Here is an 18,583-nt window from a genome sequence, read left to right on the forward strand (position 1 = left end):
CATGAAAATTACAACTGCACCTTCCTTGCTTTCACTGATGCAAATTGGTCTATGATGTGCTCAAAGTCAGTTTTTTTCAGTTTCTTCTCTTTCTACACTCAGCAGAGCAAGATCACAGAGTCTGCCTTGACCCATGGAGGCTCTCAAATACGAAAGTATTAGTTTTAACTTGCTGAATGATCTCTCACAGCTGGCGATGGAAACTGCGATGGTTAGCATTATCTGAATAGCAATGCGAAGATTGGGGAAGACGCTCTCATCTCCATACTGAACAATTAATTCGAGAAGCTCTTCAGGTCTTGATATTTTCATGTTGGCCCGACTTGATAGCAACATTCTGCAATCGAAAATTTCTTCATATAGCTGCTGTCCATCAACATCAGAGCTGTACAATTCGCCCAAATTTTCGCACTTCTTCTTTAGGTCGTTACTGTCTGCGCCGTAACACAGTCCCTCGACATCGAGAAGGAACCCAAACTTCGCGTCATTGTCGTGCAAACGAGCGAACCTTTTATCCAATTTCTCTGTGAAGACGGTCGAGTGTTCCCTTCATGACTCTTTCCATTTCCTCCTTGGCTGTTAACCCAGCGTCTCTCGAGTTCTCATCAGCCATTCGTTTCTTTCGTCTGACGTCTTTCAACTTCAATATTCCATTCATGACAGAGACCGAGTCCTTCTTCGAGTGACTCACTGACCAACACTTCTCTTTCATCATCAAAATTCACGAAGAAGTTAAGTAATTGTTCACATTTGTATTTTTGTCGAAACTGTATTTATCTTACGTGTGTGTACCTAAAGTACGTCCCTTGGAAGATTATTATCGGTGTTAATCTTTCATACCTGTATATAATAGTCGAGTATTTTGTGCCGTGGTATTTTGCGGCCTTGTTCTTGAAGATTCCTACCTTGAGGCTTGTTTTCTCCCAGTGGTCGATTGTGGTCTTTCTACTCTCGTTCTCTCAGTGTTTTCCCAGTCTTTTCACCCCATACTTCCTTGTTTAAATTCTTAACTAATAAAAAAAAAACATTCCCTTCTTTTCGTTGGTTCTGCGACCACGTGTTTCACCCCCATTTTCACGCAATTCCCCAGGTCTGTTTTGTCCTGTTCCTTTTGCTGACACCTTTTCCCCTCTTCACGTGACCCGTGGTTGTCCCTCTAGGCTCCCTCTCCCCGTTGGTATTTTTGTGAATATTAGATTGTTCTTCACGGTTCTGTTTAAATATGTTTAAACTTTCCCCTGCAGTGTTTTATTCAGTGGTATATTACAACACGCTGTTTTTCTTCCAATTTAAAAGGCTTTTTTCAATTTCCTCTCCAACTCATTCCACTTCAAAAAAAAATTCAATCTCTTTTAATTCTAAATCACCACATGCTCTAAATTCAAATTCATTCCACCCCTCTTCCATCGTTCTTAAACGGATCTCGAACTTGAAAATCTCAATAAACCCAATTTGATATCAATGTTCGTCTTTCAATAATCATCCACTTTTTAAACTCTCCCCTTGCCCCTCCCCTCCAAATCTTCCCCCTTGCCCCTCCCCTCCTAAACTCCCACCTTGCCCCTCCTCTCCTAAACTCTCCCCTTGCCCCTCCCCTCCAAAAACTCCCCCCTAACTCCTCCCCTTCAAAACTCCCCCCTAACTCCTCCCCTTCAAAATTCCCCCCTACCCCTCCCCTTCACATCTCCCCCCAAACCATCCCTCTCCAATTCTCCCCCCTCCCACCTCCTCAAAGCTGCCTCCTCCCCACTTCATCTCCCTTCTATCTCATACCTCCACTTCCCCCAACCTTCTACTTTCCTCTGCCCCCCCCCCCCCCCCTCAAACAACCCCTCACTGTGCCTCATCCCATCACCATCAAACCCTTCGTCCTCCTCATCCTTCCCTTTCTTGTAACTCTTCTGTATTCTCTGACACACTATCAACTGCTCTTCCTACCTCCCACTCTCATCCTTCATCTGACTCCACCCCTCCCCTCTCCTGCACCCGATGCTCCCCCTCTCTCCTCATTAATGATATGGACCTCAAACATCCGGGGCCTTCGCTCAAACCTGATTGATCTCTCCATTCAGGTTGCTTCTGACAATCCAGACTTGATCTGCTTAGCAGAAACTTTCCTTCTTCAAGATGTCTCTGATTCCTTAATATCTCTTCCTGGTTACTCCCTCCTCTGGTATGATAGACCTGAGCCTCGTCCGGGTGGTGGGATTGCTATCTTTATCAAAAACTCTCTTCTTCACTCTCCTTGCACTGCCCTCTCTCCACCCCACCCCCAGGAGTACCTCTGGCTACGGCTTTCTCCGCTCCCACCTTTTGTTCATATGTGTTCTGTACCGTCCTCCAAACAGTGATGACTCCATTTACATGTCGCTGTCTGACAACATGGACCAACTTCTATCAACTCATCCCAACTCTCTCTTCCTCATATGTGGCGACTTCAACTGTCATCATGCCAGCTGGATGGGTGTGGGTTGCTCTCTCACCAGCCATGGCACCTCAGCAAAGGACTCCTGTGACTCATTGGGACTGACACAATCTGTCAATTTCCTGACCCGGATCTGTCAATGGAGTATCTTCTCTTCTCGATTTGGTTATGACAAACTTCCCTGCAAATGTCTGCTGCTCTCCTTCTGCTCCAATTGGTTCTTCTGATCATGTGCTTGTTAAAGTGGACATCTCTCTGGCCATTCTCAGAGAGCCTCCTCAGTGCCGACGAGTCTGGCATTTCACTGAGGCTGACTGGCACAGTCTGCAAGTAGCCATCAATCATCTGGACTGGTCTCCCATCTCTACTGCCTCTGACATCAATTCTTCCTGGGAATTCTTCCAAAGCAAACTGCTCTCTCTCATGCACAGATTTATCCCATCTCGTCTTCAGTTGTCTTACCCTTCCTCCCATCCATGGTACACTGAATCTTGTGGTGAGGCAGTTGCCCTGAAACAACTTGCCTTTGCCTCTTGAAAGGCAAATCCAACTGAAGGCAATCTCAGTTCCTTCCACCAAACTTGGAACAAGTGTGTGTCTACCCTCAGGAGTGCCAGGAAGCACTATCTCTCCACACTCAAGAATGAACTCTCAAACCTGTCTCCTTCCTCCAAATCCTAGTGGCGTCTGGTCAAATCCGTTTCTGGTGTTTGTTCCCCTTCCATCCCCTCCCTCACCTCAAATGGCAACACAGTCGACACCGCACGTGACAAAGCCAAATGCCTCAACTCTGTGTTGGCCTCAAAATCTTGTGTCCCAAACCCATCTCTCTCTGTTCCCACCTTACCCAGTCGAACCCAACTGCTCCTGGACTCTGTGTCCTTCTCTCCTGACAAGGTGGAGAAGTTTTTGTCAAACCTCGACTTTGATTCTGCAACTGGACCAGACGGCATCAGCCCATGGGTCCTAAAATCGTGCTCTGCCGCTCTATCTCACCCTCTCTCTGTTCTTGTCACCCTCTCTTTTGCTCAAGGTCATCTACCAGCATCTTGGAAATCAGCAAACATTACCGCTTTACACAAAAAAGGTGCAAAAACAGATCCTTGCAACTACAGACCAATCAGCCTGCTCCCAATTATCAGCACAGTCATGGAATCCATCATTGCTTTGGATATCAAATCCTTCCTATTCTCCAATGGCTTGATCTCCGATCATCAATTTGGTTTCAGACCAGGTCATTCTACTCTGAACATGTTGCTTCTGCTGTCTCTACAATGGATGGAGATCCTAAATGCCAAACAGGAAATCAGAGCTGTCTCCCTTGACATATCACGTGCCTTCGATACGGTCTGGCACCCAGCTCTGCTTACCAAACTCTCCTCCTATGGTATCCATGGAAATCTCCACGCTTGGCTTGTGGACTTCCTCTCTGGTCGTAGTCAACGTGTGGCCCTGAATGGATTTCTCTCATCGCCCCTTCCTGTTCTGGCTGGAGTTCCCCAGGGTAGTGTTCTGGGCCCTGTGCTTTTTCTGGTCTTCATCAATGATCTCTCCGACTCTCTGGAAAATCCTCTCTATCTCTTTGCTGATGACTCCACTCTCTATCACTCCATTCCTCATCTCTCAGATCGGCAGTCTGCAGCCTCCTCACTCTCTGCAGACCTGGACAAAATCACAGACTGGTCAAACAAGTAGAACATGTCTTTCAATCCTGACAAATCTCACACTCTTACTATGTCTCTCTGAAAAGACCGACTGGAAAACCCTCCCATCTACTTTCTCAACAATTCTCTCCAAGAAGTTCTGTCGCTCAAGCTTTTGGGTCTCACTATGTGCCATGATCTTTCTTGGGAAAACCTTCTTTTTTTTCTTCTTTTTTTTGTGTATACAGAATCGAGGCTCGTGAAAGAGCTAACATTTATCACACAAACGAATCAAACAAACAAAGCATATAAAAAGGGGAGCGGTAGACAAGATGGGGAGAGAAGGGGAAGCACATAAACACAACATTTGAGAGCAGGGACATCGGGAATGTGTGGGAGGGAGAGGGCTTGGGGGGAGGCGGCGTGGGAAGAGGGGGTGGGGAAGGGTGGGAGAAGTATAAACACAAGGACACCAAGGACTTCCAGGAAAGAAGTTGGTATTTCAAAAAAGTGGATTTGGGGTGAAATTAGCGGGGGTAGAAAAGATCAAGGTTTTGGACGGGGGAAGATAAGAGATGGTGGTGAACAGCTGTTTTAAAGACCTGGAGGGAGGAGTGGGATTGAAGAGAGTGATGGAGTTTGTTCCAGAGGTGGGAGAAAAGAGGAATGAAGGAGTGAAAGTGAGCAGAGTTCATTTTGGCAGTTTCACCAGAAGAGGGTTGCAGGCAGATCTTGTGTGACCTGTAGGAATATTTGGGGGACAGAGCCCAGAGAGAGCTGGAGGAGCAAGGCCGGAGAGGAGTCGGTAGAAGACAGAAAGACCACCAACCTGTCTGCGGTGAGCAAGTGAAAGGCCCTCGGTGGTAGCTTCATCGCGGGAGATTCCAATGATTCTGAACGCTTTGGTTTCAACAGCGTGAAGACGAGCTAGTTGTGAGGCAGGAGCACCAGCCCAGAGGGGGGAACAGTATTCCATTGAGCTGCAGATGAAAGCCTTATATGTGGTGAGGAGCTCAGGTGTGCCAAGGAAGTACTTCACACGACGGAGGATGCCCAGTCGGCGACTGGCTTTGGAGTCCAGATTTGAAATGTGGTTTTCCCAAGAAAGATCATGGCAGATAGTGAGACCCAAAAGCTTGAGTGACAGAACTTCTTGGAGAGGATTATTCAGGAAGTGGATGGGAGGGTTGTCCAGTCGGTCTTTTCGGAGAGACATCGTCAGAGTGTGAGATTTGTCCGGATTGACAGGATTGTCAATCAATTGTCAATTGACAGGATTTTCAGGATTTGTCAGGATTTCCAAGCTGGCCTCCAAAGCCAGTCGCCGACTGGGCATCCTCCGTCGTGCGAAGTCCTGCCTTAATCATTAATTAATGATTTCGCTCTTTCAATCAAGTCGCTCTTTCACGAGCCTCGATGTTGTGTACAAAAAAAAAAAAAAACAACCTCGGAGGGATTTCAAATCCAGGGCAGCATCGTGGAAGTTCATGCTAGGATCCTGCAGCCTCTTTTGAGTACGGTCAATGCGAATGAGTACTTTGTTCCAAAATCCTAGCAAAGTCAGAAAATCGTAACAACATGCGGTTACACCGCTGCCTTGCGTCACTTATTGTTTCACTGGTCTCGTTTTCATTGTCTATAATGTCCTGGAGAACTTGAAGTATCTCCTCAAGGTACTTGTTGATGGGCTTCACTGCTTCTGTCCTTGCACTCCACCTGGTTTCGGACTCCAACTTAACAACCACCGGCACGGCGTTTTTGAGTTTTTCCCAGCGCTGTGTTGAACGAGAGAAGAACACATAGAGAGCTTCGATGGTTCCAAAAAACCTGACCATCATTGTATCCTGCTTGGCTGCATGTACACCCACCAAGTTGAGTGAGTGATTGTCACAATTCACAAACACTGCCAGGTTGTTTTTCTCAGTTAATCTTTGATGAACACCACTTCTGTGTCGAGCCATCACAGCAGCGTTCTCATAGCACTGTGACCGACAATCTTGTAGCTCCATTTCGTCCTTCTCTAGCTGTTTCAAGATGTCTTCAACCAAGCTCTCGGCATCCTTCTGGCTTATCTGGATAAAACCAAGGAAGGACTCTCTAACACGGACTGTTTTCCTCTCAAAATCAACTTCCACGTACCTCACTACTTCTGACATCTGCTCACGGTGTGCCTGATCAGGAGTCTAGTCGAACATGAGACCATAGTACTTGGCTTTATGAATGCTTCTCAGTAAACTCTGGCGAACAGTGGATGCCATCATGTGGTTGAATTCGTTCTGGATACCCGGTGAAAGATAAGACGTGGATCCAGGATGACTTTCCACACGAGTGAGGTGTTCTTTCATGACAGGGTCAAAGATGGCCAGTAGTTTCAGTAAGCCAAGGAAATTTCCCACATTGGAGTCATCGTCCAGCTGAAGTGACTCAGTGTCCTCGCAAAGCCAGGTTCTGAGTGGCAAGGAATTTTATGCAGTGAAGGATTCTCGTCAAGATATCATGCCACTTCTGCTTTTCCTTTCTATCTGTGACTGAAGTTCCGCGTCAATAACTCCTCTGTTTTCACCCAATTTTCTTTCCATTTCTTTCCACTGTGTGAAGCACTCCCGATGATTCTTAGCATTTTCATGAACACTAATCCTTTCAGGTGCTTTCCACTGGTTGAATCCACTTTCCTGCTCCAATGAGGATTGATGGTCTGACCGGGAACGGGAATAGAGAAGACAACAGATACAAAATGCAGACTTTTTAGAAGGGGAATAGACCAGCCATGAGCGAGTCACTTCCTCACCACGACCATTTCCCAATTTCCTCTTGAACCAAGTTTTGTTCATTGAGCGGTTATTTGTTGGTAGGAAAGGCCCCTCACTGTTCTGGAAATACTTCGAACCCAGCTTTATTATTTCTGTTCTCAACGCGTCAGGCAGAATTGCTTTTCCAGTATCCTTGTCGAACTTCAGAAGTCCAATGTCATGCTGTTCAATCACTTCTGGTATGACAGTTCGAGGCTCTTCGACACCATCCAATTCACTAGGTTCAGTGTCGTCATGTTCAATCTCATCAGGTAAAATCTCGTCAATAAACTCAACATCACCACCATCGTCTTCCCCTCCTGTCATGCCCACGTTCTCTCTGGCAGCCTCACTTTTAATCTCGTCATACTCGGATTTACCTGACTTGACTTCCTCCTCGGCTTGTGACGCATTCGTACTTGATCCACCTTCGGATTCTAACAAACTTGTAGCAGGTGCGGGTGACTCCATGGAGCGTGTCGAACAACTTGTTCCGGGCTTTTCAAAGAAGGGCATGAAGAACTTGCTCGACTTCTTGGCTTCCTCCGTCTCCAACTTTCGTCTCTTCCGTCCTTCAGCTCCACTTTCCTTCTTCTTCGTGAAGAAGCGTTTCATGGTCTTCTTACAGAATGCTCTGAAATGAGGAAATTGCACTTTTAATAAGAACATTAAATTTCACAGATTTTGCACAAAATTCTGGACTACCTCCCTACTTTGCACAGGAGAATGGTCTTACTGCCAGTTAGCACTGAGCAGTGGTACTGTGAGGTATGTGGTCATGTAGCTCCCAGCACTGTATTTTTACCTAATAATTTATATCAGTAGTTTAACAATCTAGCCATCCGAGTGCTTCTCACCCATGATAATCAGACAGATCATACATCTGAAGAAAATTCTTTTTTCACTATCCGAGGATGGCTTGTCTGACTTTAATAGAAACTGCGCAGTGGCGCCCCCCTTCAAGTGGCGCCCAGGGCACGTGCCATACCTGCCATACCTTAGGTATGCCACCGACCATACCCGAACCCCGTTCCAGTGGCAGGGTAGCAGTATACAGCAAGAACTCCATTTCTCACTGTGTGAAATGCTCAAACCACTCAAAAACCTTGCCGTACTTTTGGGTGCTCCTTCCCCTCCACAACCACCTCTTGTTTGTCAAAGTGTAATTCTAAACGGTTCTAAAGAGTAATTTTAAAAGGTTTTAAAGGGTAATGCTAAAGGGTTTCTTTCATTTCTAGGTTTTGCTTATTTTATATTTAAAATGCCACACTGAACCGCTTCCTTCGAATACAGGTGCAAATTTCTGTTTTCCCATTGATTTAATTAAGAATTTCAATCTTTTTATTTGACATGACCTAGCGTGTGTTATGATAACGTGGTCGAGTCAATTTTGGGGCAGTTGGTCCAGGGGTATGGAATCTTATTACAATCGAGCAAATGTATATGGTGATGTATGTTTGAATGCGACCAAAACGTCTTCTTCTTCTTCTCCAAAAAAATGAACACCCAAAACACAGTCCGTGAACTCTTAGACTGCTGAGACCCCTCAGACCTTTGACGACCCTTTAAGTCCTCCAAGACCCTTAAGACCACCAAGACCCCTGAAGACCCAAAATACCCTTAAAGACCCAAAAGACCCAAAAGCACCTTAAGACCCAAAAGCACCTGAAGACCCAAAACACCCTGAAAACCCAAAACACCATGAAGACCACAAATACCCTTAAAGAGTCCGAAGACCCAAATGGCCCCGAAGACCCAAAACACCCCAAAGACCCAAAACACCCCAAAGACCCAAAACATACCAAAGACCCAAAAATACCCCAAATACCCTAAACAACCCAAAGACCCAAAAGAACCTGAAGACCCAAAAGACCCTGAAGACCCAAAATACCCCAAAACACCCCAAATACCCAAAACACCCTGAAGACCCAAAAGACCCCGAAAACCCAAAACACCCCAAATACCCAAAATATTCTTAAAGACTCAGAGGAACCAAAAGACCCTTCAGACCCAAAAGCCCCTGAAGACCCAAAATACCTTGAAGACCCCAAAGACCCAAAATACCCTTCAAGGCCCAGAGGATCCAAAAGATCCCAAAGACCCAAATGGCCCTGAAGATCCAAAAGACCACAAAGACCCAAAACACTCCAAAGACCCAAAAGACCTTGTAGACCCCAAAGACCCAAAATACCCTTAAAGGCCCAGAGGATCCAAAAGACCCTGAAGACCCAAATGGCCCTTAAGACCCTTTAGACCCAAAAGACCATTAAATATGCAGAAGAACCAAAATACCCCAAATACCCTTGAAGACCCAGAGGAACCAAAAGACCCTTAAAATTCAAAAGACCCAAAAGCCCCTGAAGACACCGAAGACCCAAAAGATCCTTAAAGGCCCAGAGGATCCAAAAGACCCTGAAAACCCAAATGACCCTGAAAACCCAAAACACCATGAAGACCCAAAAGACCATGAAGACCCAAAATACCCTGAAGACCCAAAATACCCTGAAGACCCAAAATACCCTGAAGACCCAAAATACCATGAAGACCCAAAATACCCCGAAGACCCAAAATACCCCGAGGACCCAAAAGACCCTGAATACCCAAAAGACCCTGAATACCCAAAAGACCCTGAATACCCAAAAGACCCTGAATACCCAAAAGACCCTGAATACCCAAAAGACCCTGAATACCCAAAAGACCCTGAATACCCAAAAGACCCTGAATACCCAAAAGACCCTGAATACCCAAAAGACCCTGAAGACCCTGAAGACCCAAAAGACCCTGAAGACCCAAAAGACCCTGAAGACCCAAAAGACTCTGAAGACCCAAAAGACACCGAAATGGTCAAAGATGCCTATTCCTCTGAAACGGCGTGTGTTGAGGTGTGCGGAGCACGCCGTCATGCTAGTCTTATTATAATAGAGCAAACGTATATGGTTATGTCGTTATGTATGTTTATATGCGACCCAAACGTCTTCTTCTTCAAAAAATTAACACCCTCTTAATTAACCCTCTTAATCACGTTTCGACTGCTGAGACCCTTAAGAACACCCAGACCCCAAAGCCACAAAAACCCCAAATACCCTTGAAGGCCCTGAGGCTCAAAGACTCTGAAGACCCAAATGGCCCCGAAGACCCAAAACACCCCGAAGACCCAAAACACCCGAAAGACACCGAAGACCTAAAACACCCTGAAGACCATAAATACCCTGAAGAATCAAACCACCGACCTCCGAGACCCAGAGCGGACCCTTTAATGATTATGGCACTAAGTCTGGTTGATTGTTTTTAATTATTCGATTACTTAAAGAACAGCTGAATGTAGAAGAGACAAAAAGGCAGTTAAAAAAAAAAGAAATGAAGGGTACAAGGCATTATACTCGTATAAGCTTTCTCACTTTTGACGTGTTAACAAATCTATAAAATGAGCCCCCATATATATGGAAAGTACAGACTTGGTGCGTGTTGAAAGTTTCGGCTCAGAAAGGTATTTTATAATTTTCCAAACATTAATATTTTATCACAATGATAAAAGATCCGATTTTGTGCCTGGTTTTCATTTGTACAACAACAAAATGTGACTTCACCAAACTCACATGTTGCCTGAATGGACAACTAAGTCCTGAATGCCCTTTTGAAAATAAGAACAAATTTTGTAACGAACGATCGATTTCACTCTCCCTGGTGCATTTGTGTTCATTGTGTGGAGTCAGTGTTATGACTTTGAACCCCTACTCTTGTGAACCAGGTATTGATTTAGCAGTCAGATTAGAGAGGCCGAAAGCCCGCACTGACTCGAGGAGCTTAATACGGTGCGAGTTTGCAGCCAATCCTTTCGATGATTTTCAGCATTTCTGGAAACGAGAAAAGAAATTAAGGAAGAGAATGTATCCAGAAGTTAGTTGTTGGAAAAATAAAAGATTTCCCAGGAGGCAGAGAATACAGAGCTTTGGTTTAACTTGGTCTTAGAAGTCTTACTATAAGTTAACTGTAAATTTATTGTCCCCCGTCGCACCCCGGAGCGAAAGGGGGACTATGGTTTTACCTGGTTACATACTTTGTGCAAGGCACAATTAATAGTTTAGACTTTAACAGTTGTTTTAGCTTTAAATACAGCACACACACGAATTTTCGTGAAAACCATTCTTCCTGACCGCCATAAACCCACTAACGAATATGGTACATTTGTCGATTCTCGTTAAGTGTAATGGATGCATTCCGCAGGCCGTTAATCCAAACGGATATTTGTTTTAGGATGAATTTCACAATTTTTATTTGTTTTATTTTTATTTCCGTGTAATATAGAAACAAGACATGGAAATTATCTTTGTACCTGCACAATATATCATAACGGTGTATGGCTGTCTATATGTTTGTCTGTTTGTCTGACGGTCACTTGTCCAATCTCAACCATATCTGACAGGAGAACTAAGGGTCACACAATGGAAGTTGTAGCGACTTCGTTTGCCCCCCCCCCCCCTCTCCAAGGGGGTATTCCTCCTTGGACAAATGTCGTGTTAACATATATAAATGGCTTAGCATGGCATGTTGTGGGGCATCACCACCAGAAGTAAACAAGACCGAAAGACGAACAGCGGTGTAGCTGGGCTTGTTTGATACTATAGTTAAAGAGGATAGTATGACCTGGGTGGAGATACCAGTTCGCAACTAATGTAAGTATTAAATTATTTTGAAGTACTCTAAGTCTCTAAGCTGCCTGTCACGATGGAAGTGAAGTGATTGCATTGAGACACTGGTTTATTCTATATGTTGGTCAGTTAGTCAACACTATCAAGGTGACCTCAGCACGATCCTGACACACACCACTGTGTGCGTTATGGAATGAGGTGTTTTACGGCAGGCCGGAGTGCAAATCCTGTCACCAACCTCCTTGAGAGAGGACCCAGTGAGTCGGTACTCATTTTGCCGACTTCGGATATATGACAGGCTGAGTCAACCCCATCTGCTGTTAATTCAACAGTTGACTGGGATTCAAACTCAAGAACCTAGGATCCCAAGCCCTCCACCCTAACCGTTAAGTGAACACCAGGCTTAGGGTAGTTGGAGGCAGCCATAAGAAATGCTTCAATGTTTGAAGAGCCCTTAATCAAAGTTTTAATTATATATGATCTGGGGGGCATGCAACCCCCCCCCCTTCTCCCCCTGCCCCCCACCATATATCATCACCCTGTTGTCATAATTTCAGTTCCCCCAATCATCTCGTGTGATAATTTGCCTCAACCACGTATATGACGTAATATATGAACGTTCCCTAAAGGGTGTTGAAAGAAACATAACCAGCAAAGCCAAATGGCATTGCATGCTACCTTTCAGAAGCGTAATTGCCGGCTATAAAACTCACCCAATATGTAGGATAAATATGTGAGGGACATATACATACATACGGAGAGACAAACGCTGTAAACACTGGAACCAAACATCTACGCCGTAAAAAAATCGTTTGCTTTGTCACGAATTTGCCAGTTCTAAAAGCCACTTTGTGAGTTTGAAGAAGAGGAAGAAGGGCTAATGTAGGGTTTATTCACACAGCAGTTTGAACCAAACATTTATTATTCTACGACAGGAGAAACCCTTTAGATTTAGGACACGGAACGAGCATACAAAATTATATATACAGTAGTGACATTTTGCGAAGCAATAGAAAAATATATAAAACTACACAGAATGAGCACACAAACAACAATAACCACAGCCATGATAACAATCGAGTGTCATAAAAGATCCTTATTTTCATGTGTTTTACTTCATGTGTTTCAATTGTTTGTTTGTGTTTCACACTGAATGAAAAACGTGAAGGTAGAGCATGCATATTGTGATACGTGACAGGTTCAACGATATGTCCGGCCTGAACGGAATAGGAATCAAAATGGCGGTGTGTGGAGTCAGCCGTCGTACCGCCGTAATGACATCACATCACCCCTGTCTTGTGACCAGATCCTCAGCTTTGATTGGTGTACGTTTGAGGGGACACACATACATACATACATACATACATACATACATTCATAATACATACATACATACATACATACATACAAACACTGTTCTCAACGGCTTTGCCCTATGGGTAAAAATATTATACAGAACCGTATGATTACTTTTCTACTGTTGTTTAACACGAAACTGAAAGTGAGGAAACCCGATGTTCTGGAGGCATTTTATACGCTTATCGCGTGACCCCAGATTAACGGGACTCGAGCCTAGATCTACTGTAATCTAGATACCCCAGATAGGATAATTACACAACGCTTCCTGTCCTATCACTCCCGTGGGGAGCCGGTGTACTAATTATTGTAATACCCCAAAATAGAAAAGTTATTCCCAGACCAAATTATGGAGATGGAGATTTTCACCTTTTTCACAAAAACAGGCCTCAGCATTTGTCCGTCCCCCTGTCACATTGTGATCTCGTAATCATGAAACGCTCTCTTCTGATGATTTGAAGCCAGATGCAAATGTGTGTTACTGCTCCAGGAATTACACAATGCCAACCCCGCCCCCCCCCCCCCACCCCCCTTTCCTAAGATGCCAAAAATGAACAGATTTCACAAAGTAAAATGTTTTTGAAATAAAAAAGAAAACAAGCTCTTCCATGACCCTTAGCTCGTTAGAGTTGAAAATTTGTGAATTAATATTCTATAATTCTTCTTCATGCGAGTGATACATTGCCAGCAGATGATATTGAACATGGCGTCGAATAACAGCCTCATTGATCAATCTATAATCTCATTCCTCCATGGACCTCTGTCTTCTTTAAACACATTCAACTTAAAGAAAGGTCATCAAAATGATTTTTTGCATAAATATTACCAACTAGTATGAAGCCCATCAAAAATGACGGGTTGGAACAGTTTTTGACGGTACAGCCACGTGAGCATGCCAAAGTCTGAAGTCTGGGCCTTGTGTCAGGGGTGCTTATATCATCTTTATTTGTTCGACATCCGACAGATGTTACATCCTACAGACTCGACATCCTACATCCTACAGACTCGTTCTACTCTGTGCTCATTGCACATCATGTGCAGCAAATTTCACCTCCCTGTGCCTTGTATTTATTGTGATTAAAAAAAATACCGCTTCTGTACATCGACCTTGAGGCTCAGTTTGCAAGCCACCATCTACAATTCCAATGTAAGAGGCATAATTGCTCTTCTTTTGGGTCTTCGGAGTCCTTGGGGTCTTCGGAGTCCTTGGGGTCTTCGGAGTCCTTGGGGTCTTCGGAGTCCTTGGGGTCTTTTGTGTCCTTGGGGTCTTTTGTGTCCTTGGGGTCTTTTGTGTCCTCTGGGTAATTTGGGTCCTCAGTGTCTTTTGTGTCTTTTGGGTCTTCTGGTTCATCGGTGTCTTTTTGGTCATTTGAGTCTTTTGGGTCCTTGATCTGGATCTTTGGGGTATTTCAGCGTCTTCGGGGAATTTGTATCTTGGGGGTAATTTGGGGTCATTGGATCCTCAGGGTCTTTAAGGGGCTCCGGGGTCTTTTCGATCTTCAGGATTTTTCGATCTTTTCTGTCTTTGGGGTATTTAAAGATCTTTGGGGGTATTTTGAGTCTATGGAATATTTTCGGCCTTTGTGGTCGTTTGGGTCTTTAAGTCTTCAGAGTCTTTTGGGTCATCAGGGTCTTTGTGGTATTTTGGGTCTTTAAGGGTCTTGGGGTCTTTTGGGTATTCGGGGTCTTTATGGGTCTTTGGGGAATTTTGGGGCTTCAGGGTCTTTTGGGTTTTTGTGGTCTTTTGGATCTGTGTCTTGGTGCCTTTGGGGTATTTTGGGTTTTCGGGGACTTGTCGGTCTTTTAAGTCCTCTGGGTCCTTGGGGTCTTCAGGGTATTTAAGGGTCTTTGGGTGTATTTTGGGTCTTCAGGGTATTTGAGGGTCTTTGGGGTATTTTGGGCTTTCAGGGTATTTATGGGTTTTCCGGGTCTTTAAGGGTCTTCTGGGTCTTTAGAGTCTTCGTGGTCTTTTGGGTCTTTAATGATTTGGGGCCTTTTGGGGTTTTTGGGTCTTTGGAGTATTTTGGGTATTTTGGGTCTTTAACAGTCTTCAGTGTCTTCAGGGTCTTCAGGGTATTTTGGGTGTTTGGGGCCCAATGGGTCTTCAGGGTCTTTTGTGTATTTGGGGAATTTAGGGTCTTCGGAGTCCTTGGGGTATTTTTGGTCCTTTGGGTCATTTGGGTTCTCGGGATTGTTTGGGTCTTCTGGGTCCATTGGGTCTTCAGGGTCTTTTCAGTATTTTGGGTCCTCAGGGTATTTTGGGTCTTCATAGTCTTTTGGGTCTAACAGTCTTCAGGGTGTTTTGGGTCTTTGGGGTATTTTGGTTGTTTGGGGTCCATTGGGTTTTTTCGTTCTTTTTGGTCTTTGGGGTATTTTGTATCTTCTGAGTCATTGGGGGTCTTCTGATTCCTTGGTGTATTTTGGGTCCTCTGTCATTTGGGTCCTTGGGGTTGTTTGGGTCTTTTGGATCGTCGGGGTATTTTGGGTCTTTGGGGTCCATTGGGTCTTTTCAGTCTTTTAGGTCTTCTGGGTCTTTTCAATCCTTTCAGTAACCAGGATATTTTGGGTCTTCGGGCTCTTTTCGGTCTTTAAGGTTATTTGGGTCCTTTGGGTCTTCAGGGTCTTTTCAATCTTTTCGGTCTTTGGGGTATTTAAAGGTCTTTGGGGGCTTTTGGGTCCTTTTGGTCATCATGGTATTTTGTGTCTTTAACAGTCTACAGGGTATTTTGGGTGTTTGGGGTCAATTGGGTCTTCTGGGTTATTGGGGTCTTTTGGGTCCTCAGAGTCTTTTAGGTCTTTTAACCAGTTGACACACATCAGTCCAGTTTAACCAGTTGACATGGCGTCAGGAAGGGCATCCGGCCATAAAAACATTGCCTCAAAAAGGGAACCATGATTGTCATGGGGCCCGCAAGGCTAACCCCCGCTCTAGTGGGGAAAATGGCCTTAAAACGATCATTCATTCATTCATTCATTTCAACCAGTTGACACACAGTCGCATTCAAAGATTGCCTCTTAACCCCCCCCCCCCCCCCAACTCAAATTCCTCCTAAAGCACTACCTAGAGCCTTTAAAACCTACCCTTATGATGGGGGACAGACATACAAACGCACACACACATCTCGTTTTTTCATTTCTGTTCCTTACAATTCGATCCCTCTCTTTCACACACACACACACACACACACACACACACACACACACACACACACACACACACACACACACACACACACACACACACACACACACACACACACACACACACACACAATTGTACAGTATCGGTTGTTCCTAAACTTAAATATAAATAATTTAAAGGATTGTTGTAAATGATGTTAATTTTACAACATCCCATATTCAACTTTATGTAAATTGTAAACCTCAAACATAGTTTCTCCACCGAAAGCAAGAACCTCAACCTGTCAGCAATTGACTAGTTTCCCGACTGCACGGATCATCAGCTGGGTACCGTTCTTCCTCGAGGTTTCGATCCTTTCAGCCCAGGACCTCTCCAAACGGCGGATCCACAACCTCGGTCATGGATCCACATCAATAGATGGTACATCAGTGGATCCACAACCTCAGTTGCGTCCAGGCAGTCAGTCAACCCATCAATGCAACCTCACTTATCCCAACTTTACTTGCACTAGGATCTCACACTCTTACGACCCTGTATAATTATATTTTAAAGATCACACACACACACACACACACATTGTGTTTTATATGGTAGATAGTCAATGTATTTATTGCAAGACATGGATTAACCAATCACATGGTGGGATTAATCATTTGCAAGAAGCTACAACCAATGGGAATCAATTAATCCACTATGATTTTGTGATGTTGTGGTTCGAGCATCCGCTCTGACTCTGGGAGGTCGGCGGTTTGAGTCTGACACTGGCCGAGTCATACCCAAGACTTTCATAGTTGAGTCCTGTGTTATGTGAAATGTCTATCTGCATGTGTGTTTGTGTGTGGCAGCTCTAACATGAAACTTCGATCCTGTATAATTATATTTTAAAGATCTCTATGAGCAGAAATTAATGGTTCAAGTTAACTGCTTAATTGTTATAAGACCAAAGCAAGTGAATGAACATTGACTTATAAGTTAGAAAACTTACGTTGCATTTAATCAGGTGTGTTAGCAGTGGCTGAATCTGACTATTGAACATAAAAATGAAGGCCAATTTTTTTTTTCTCATGTGACTGCATGGCAGGGTTTTGGGAACCTTCCGGATGGTTCTCCAACAGGTGGTTGAGAATGGGAAGTTGGAGGTCACAGAGACTCTGCTGGATGACAACCACACACCATTGAGGGTATACAACATTTCTCTTTGAATGTATGACATACACCACATGGCCAAACGTATGCGGACACCCATTCTAATTAGTGGATTTGGCTGTTTCAGCCACACCCATTGCTGACAGGTATATGTAATCAAGCACACAGCCATGCAATCTCCATAGACAAACATTGGCAGTAGAATGGACCGTACTGAAGAGCTCAGTGACTTTCAACGTGGCACCGTCATAGGATGCCACCTTTCCAACAAGTCAGTTCATCAAATTTCTGCCCTGCTGTACCTGTCCCAGTCAACTGTAAGTGCTGTTATTGTTTAGTGGAAAACTCTCGGAGCAACAACAGCTCAGCCGCAAAGTGGTAGGCCACACAAGCTCAGAACGGGACAGCCGAGTGCTGAAGCGTGTAGCGCATAAAAGTCGTCTGTCCTCGGTTGCAACACACTACCGAGTTCCAAACTGCCTCTGGAAGCAACGTCAGCAAAATAACTGTTCGTCGGGAGCTTCATGAAATGTGTTTCCATGGCCGAGCAGCCACACACAAGCCTAAGATCACCATGCGCAATGCCAAGCGTCGGCTGGAGTGGTGTAAAGCTCACCGCCATTGGACTTTGGAGCAGTGGAAACGTGTTCTCTGGAGTGATGAATCACGCTCCACCATCTGGCAGCCCGGCGGATGAATCTGGGTTTGGTGGATGCCAGGAGAACGCTACCTGCCCGAATGCCTAGTGCCAACTGAAAAGTTTGGTTGAGGAGGAATAATGGCCTGGGGCTGTTTTTCATGGTTCGGGCTCGGCCCCTTAGTTCCAGTGAAGGGAAATCTAAACGCTACAGCATACAATGACATTTGAGACGATTGTGTGCTTCCAGCTTTGTGGCAACAGTTTGGGGAAGGCCCTTTCCTGTTTCAGCATTGCAATGCCCCAGTGCACAAAGCGAAGTCCATACACAAATGGTTCGTCGAGATTGGTGTGGAAGAACTTGACTGGCCTTCACTGAGCCCTGATCTCAACCCCATCAAACACCTTTGGGATGAATTGGAACGCCGACTGTGGGCCAGGCCTAATCGCCCAACATCAGTGCCCGACCTTACTAATGCTCTTGTGGCTGAATGGAAGCTAATCCCCGCAGCGATGTTCCAACATGCAGCGAAAAGCCTTCCCAGAAGACTGGAGGCTGTTGTAGCAGCAAAGGAGGGACCAACTCCAAATTAATGCCCATGATTTTGGAATGAGATGTTCGACGAGCACATACGTGTGTGATGTTCGGGTGTCCACATACTTTTGACCATGTCGTGTATTTAACCCATAAAGTGCATCGGGCCACGATCAACACATGTATGCAAATGAGTTTACACCGACGTCAACCCAAAGAACGAATCATGACCTTTCTTACAATATATAATACCCAGATAAC

The 18,583-nt window shown here is 44.7% G+C and overlaps 1 protein-coding gene across 1 annotated transcript in view; it reads left to right on the top strand.

Annotated features, from left to right (window-relative positions):
- Nucleotides 1-17,206, top strand: part of LOC144888585 (otoferlin-like) — a 49,135-nt gene extending 31,929 nt beyond the window's left edge. Inside the window, exon 4 of the mRNA XM_078767027.1 lies at nt 17,086-17,206. Within this exon, the coding sequence (XP_078623153.1) occupies nt 17,086-17,206 (121 nt within the window). The remainder of the gene's footprint in view (nt 1-17,085) is intronic.
- Nucleotides 17,207-18,583: the final 1,377 nt, after the last annotated feature.

Source organism: Myxine glutinosa, chromosome 13, assembly GCF_964187855.1.
Source record: "Myxine glutinosa chromosome 13, kmMyxGlut1.1, whole genome shotgun sequence".
NCBI lineage: Eukaryota > Metazoa > Chordata > Myxini > Myxiniformes > Myxinidae > Myxine > Myxine glutinosa.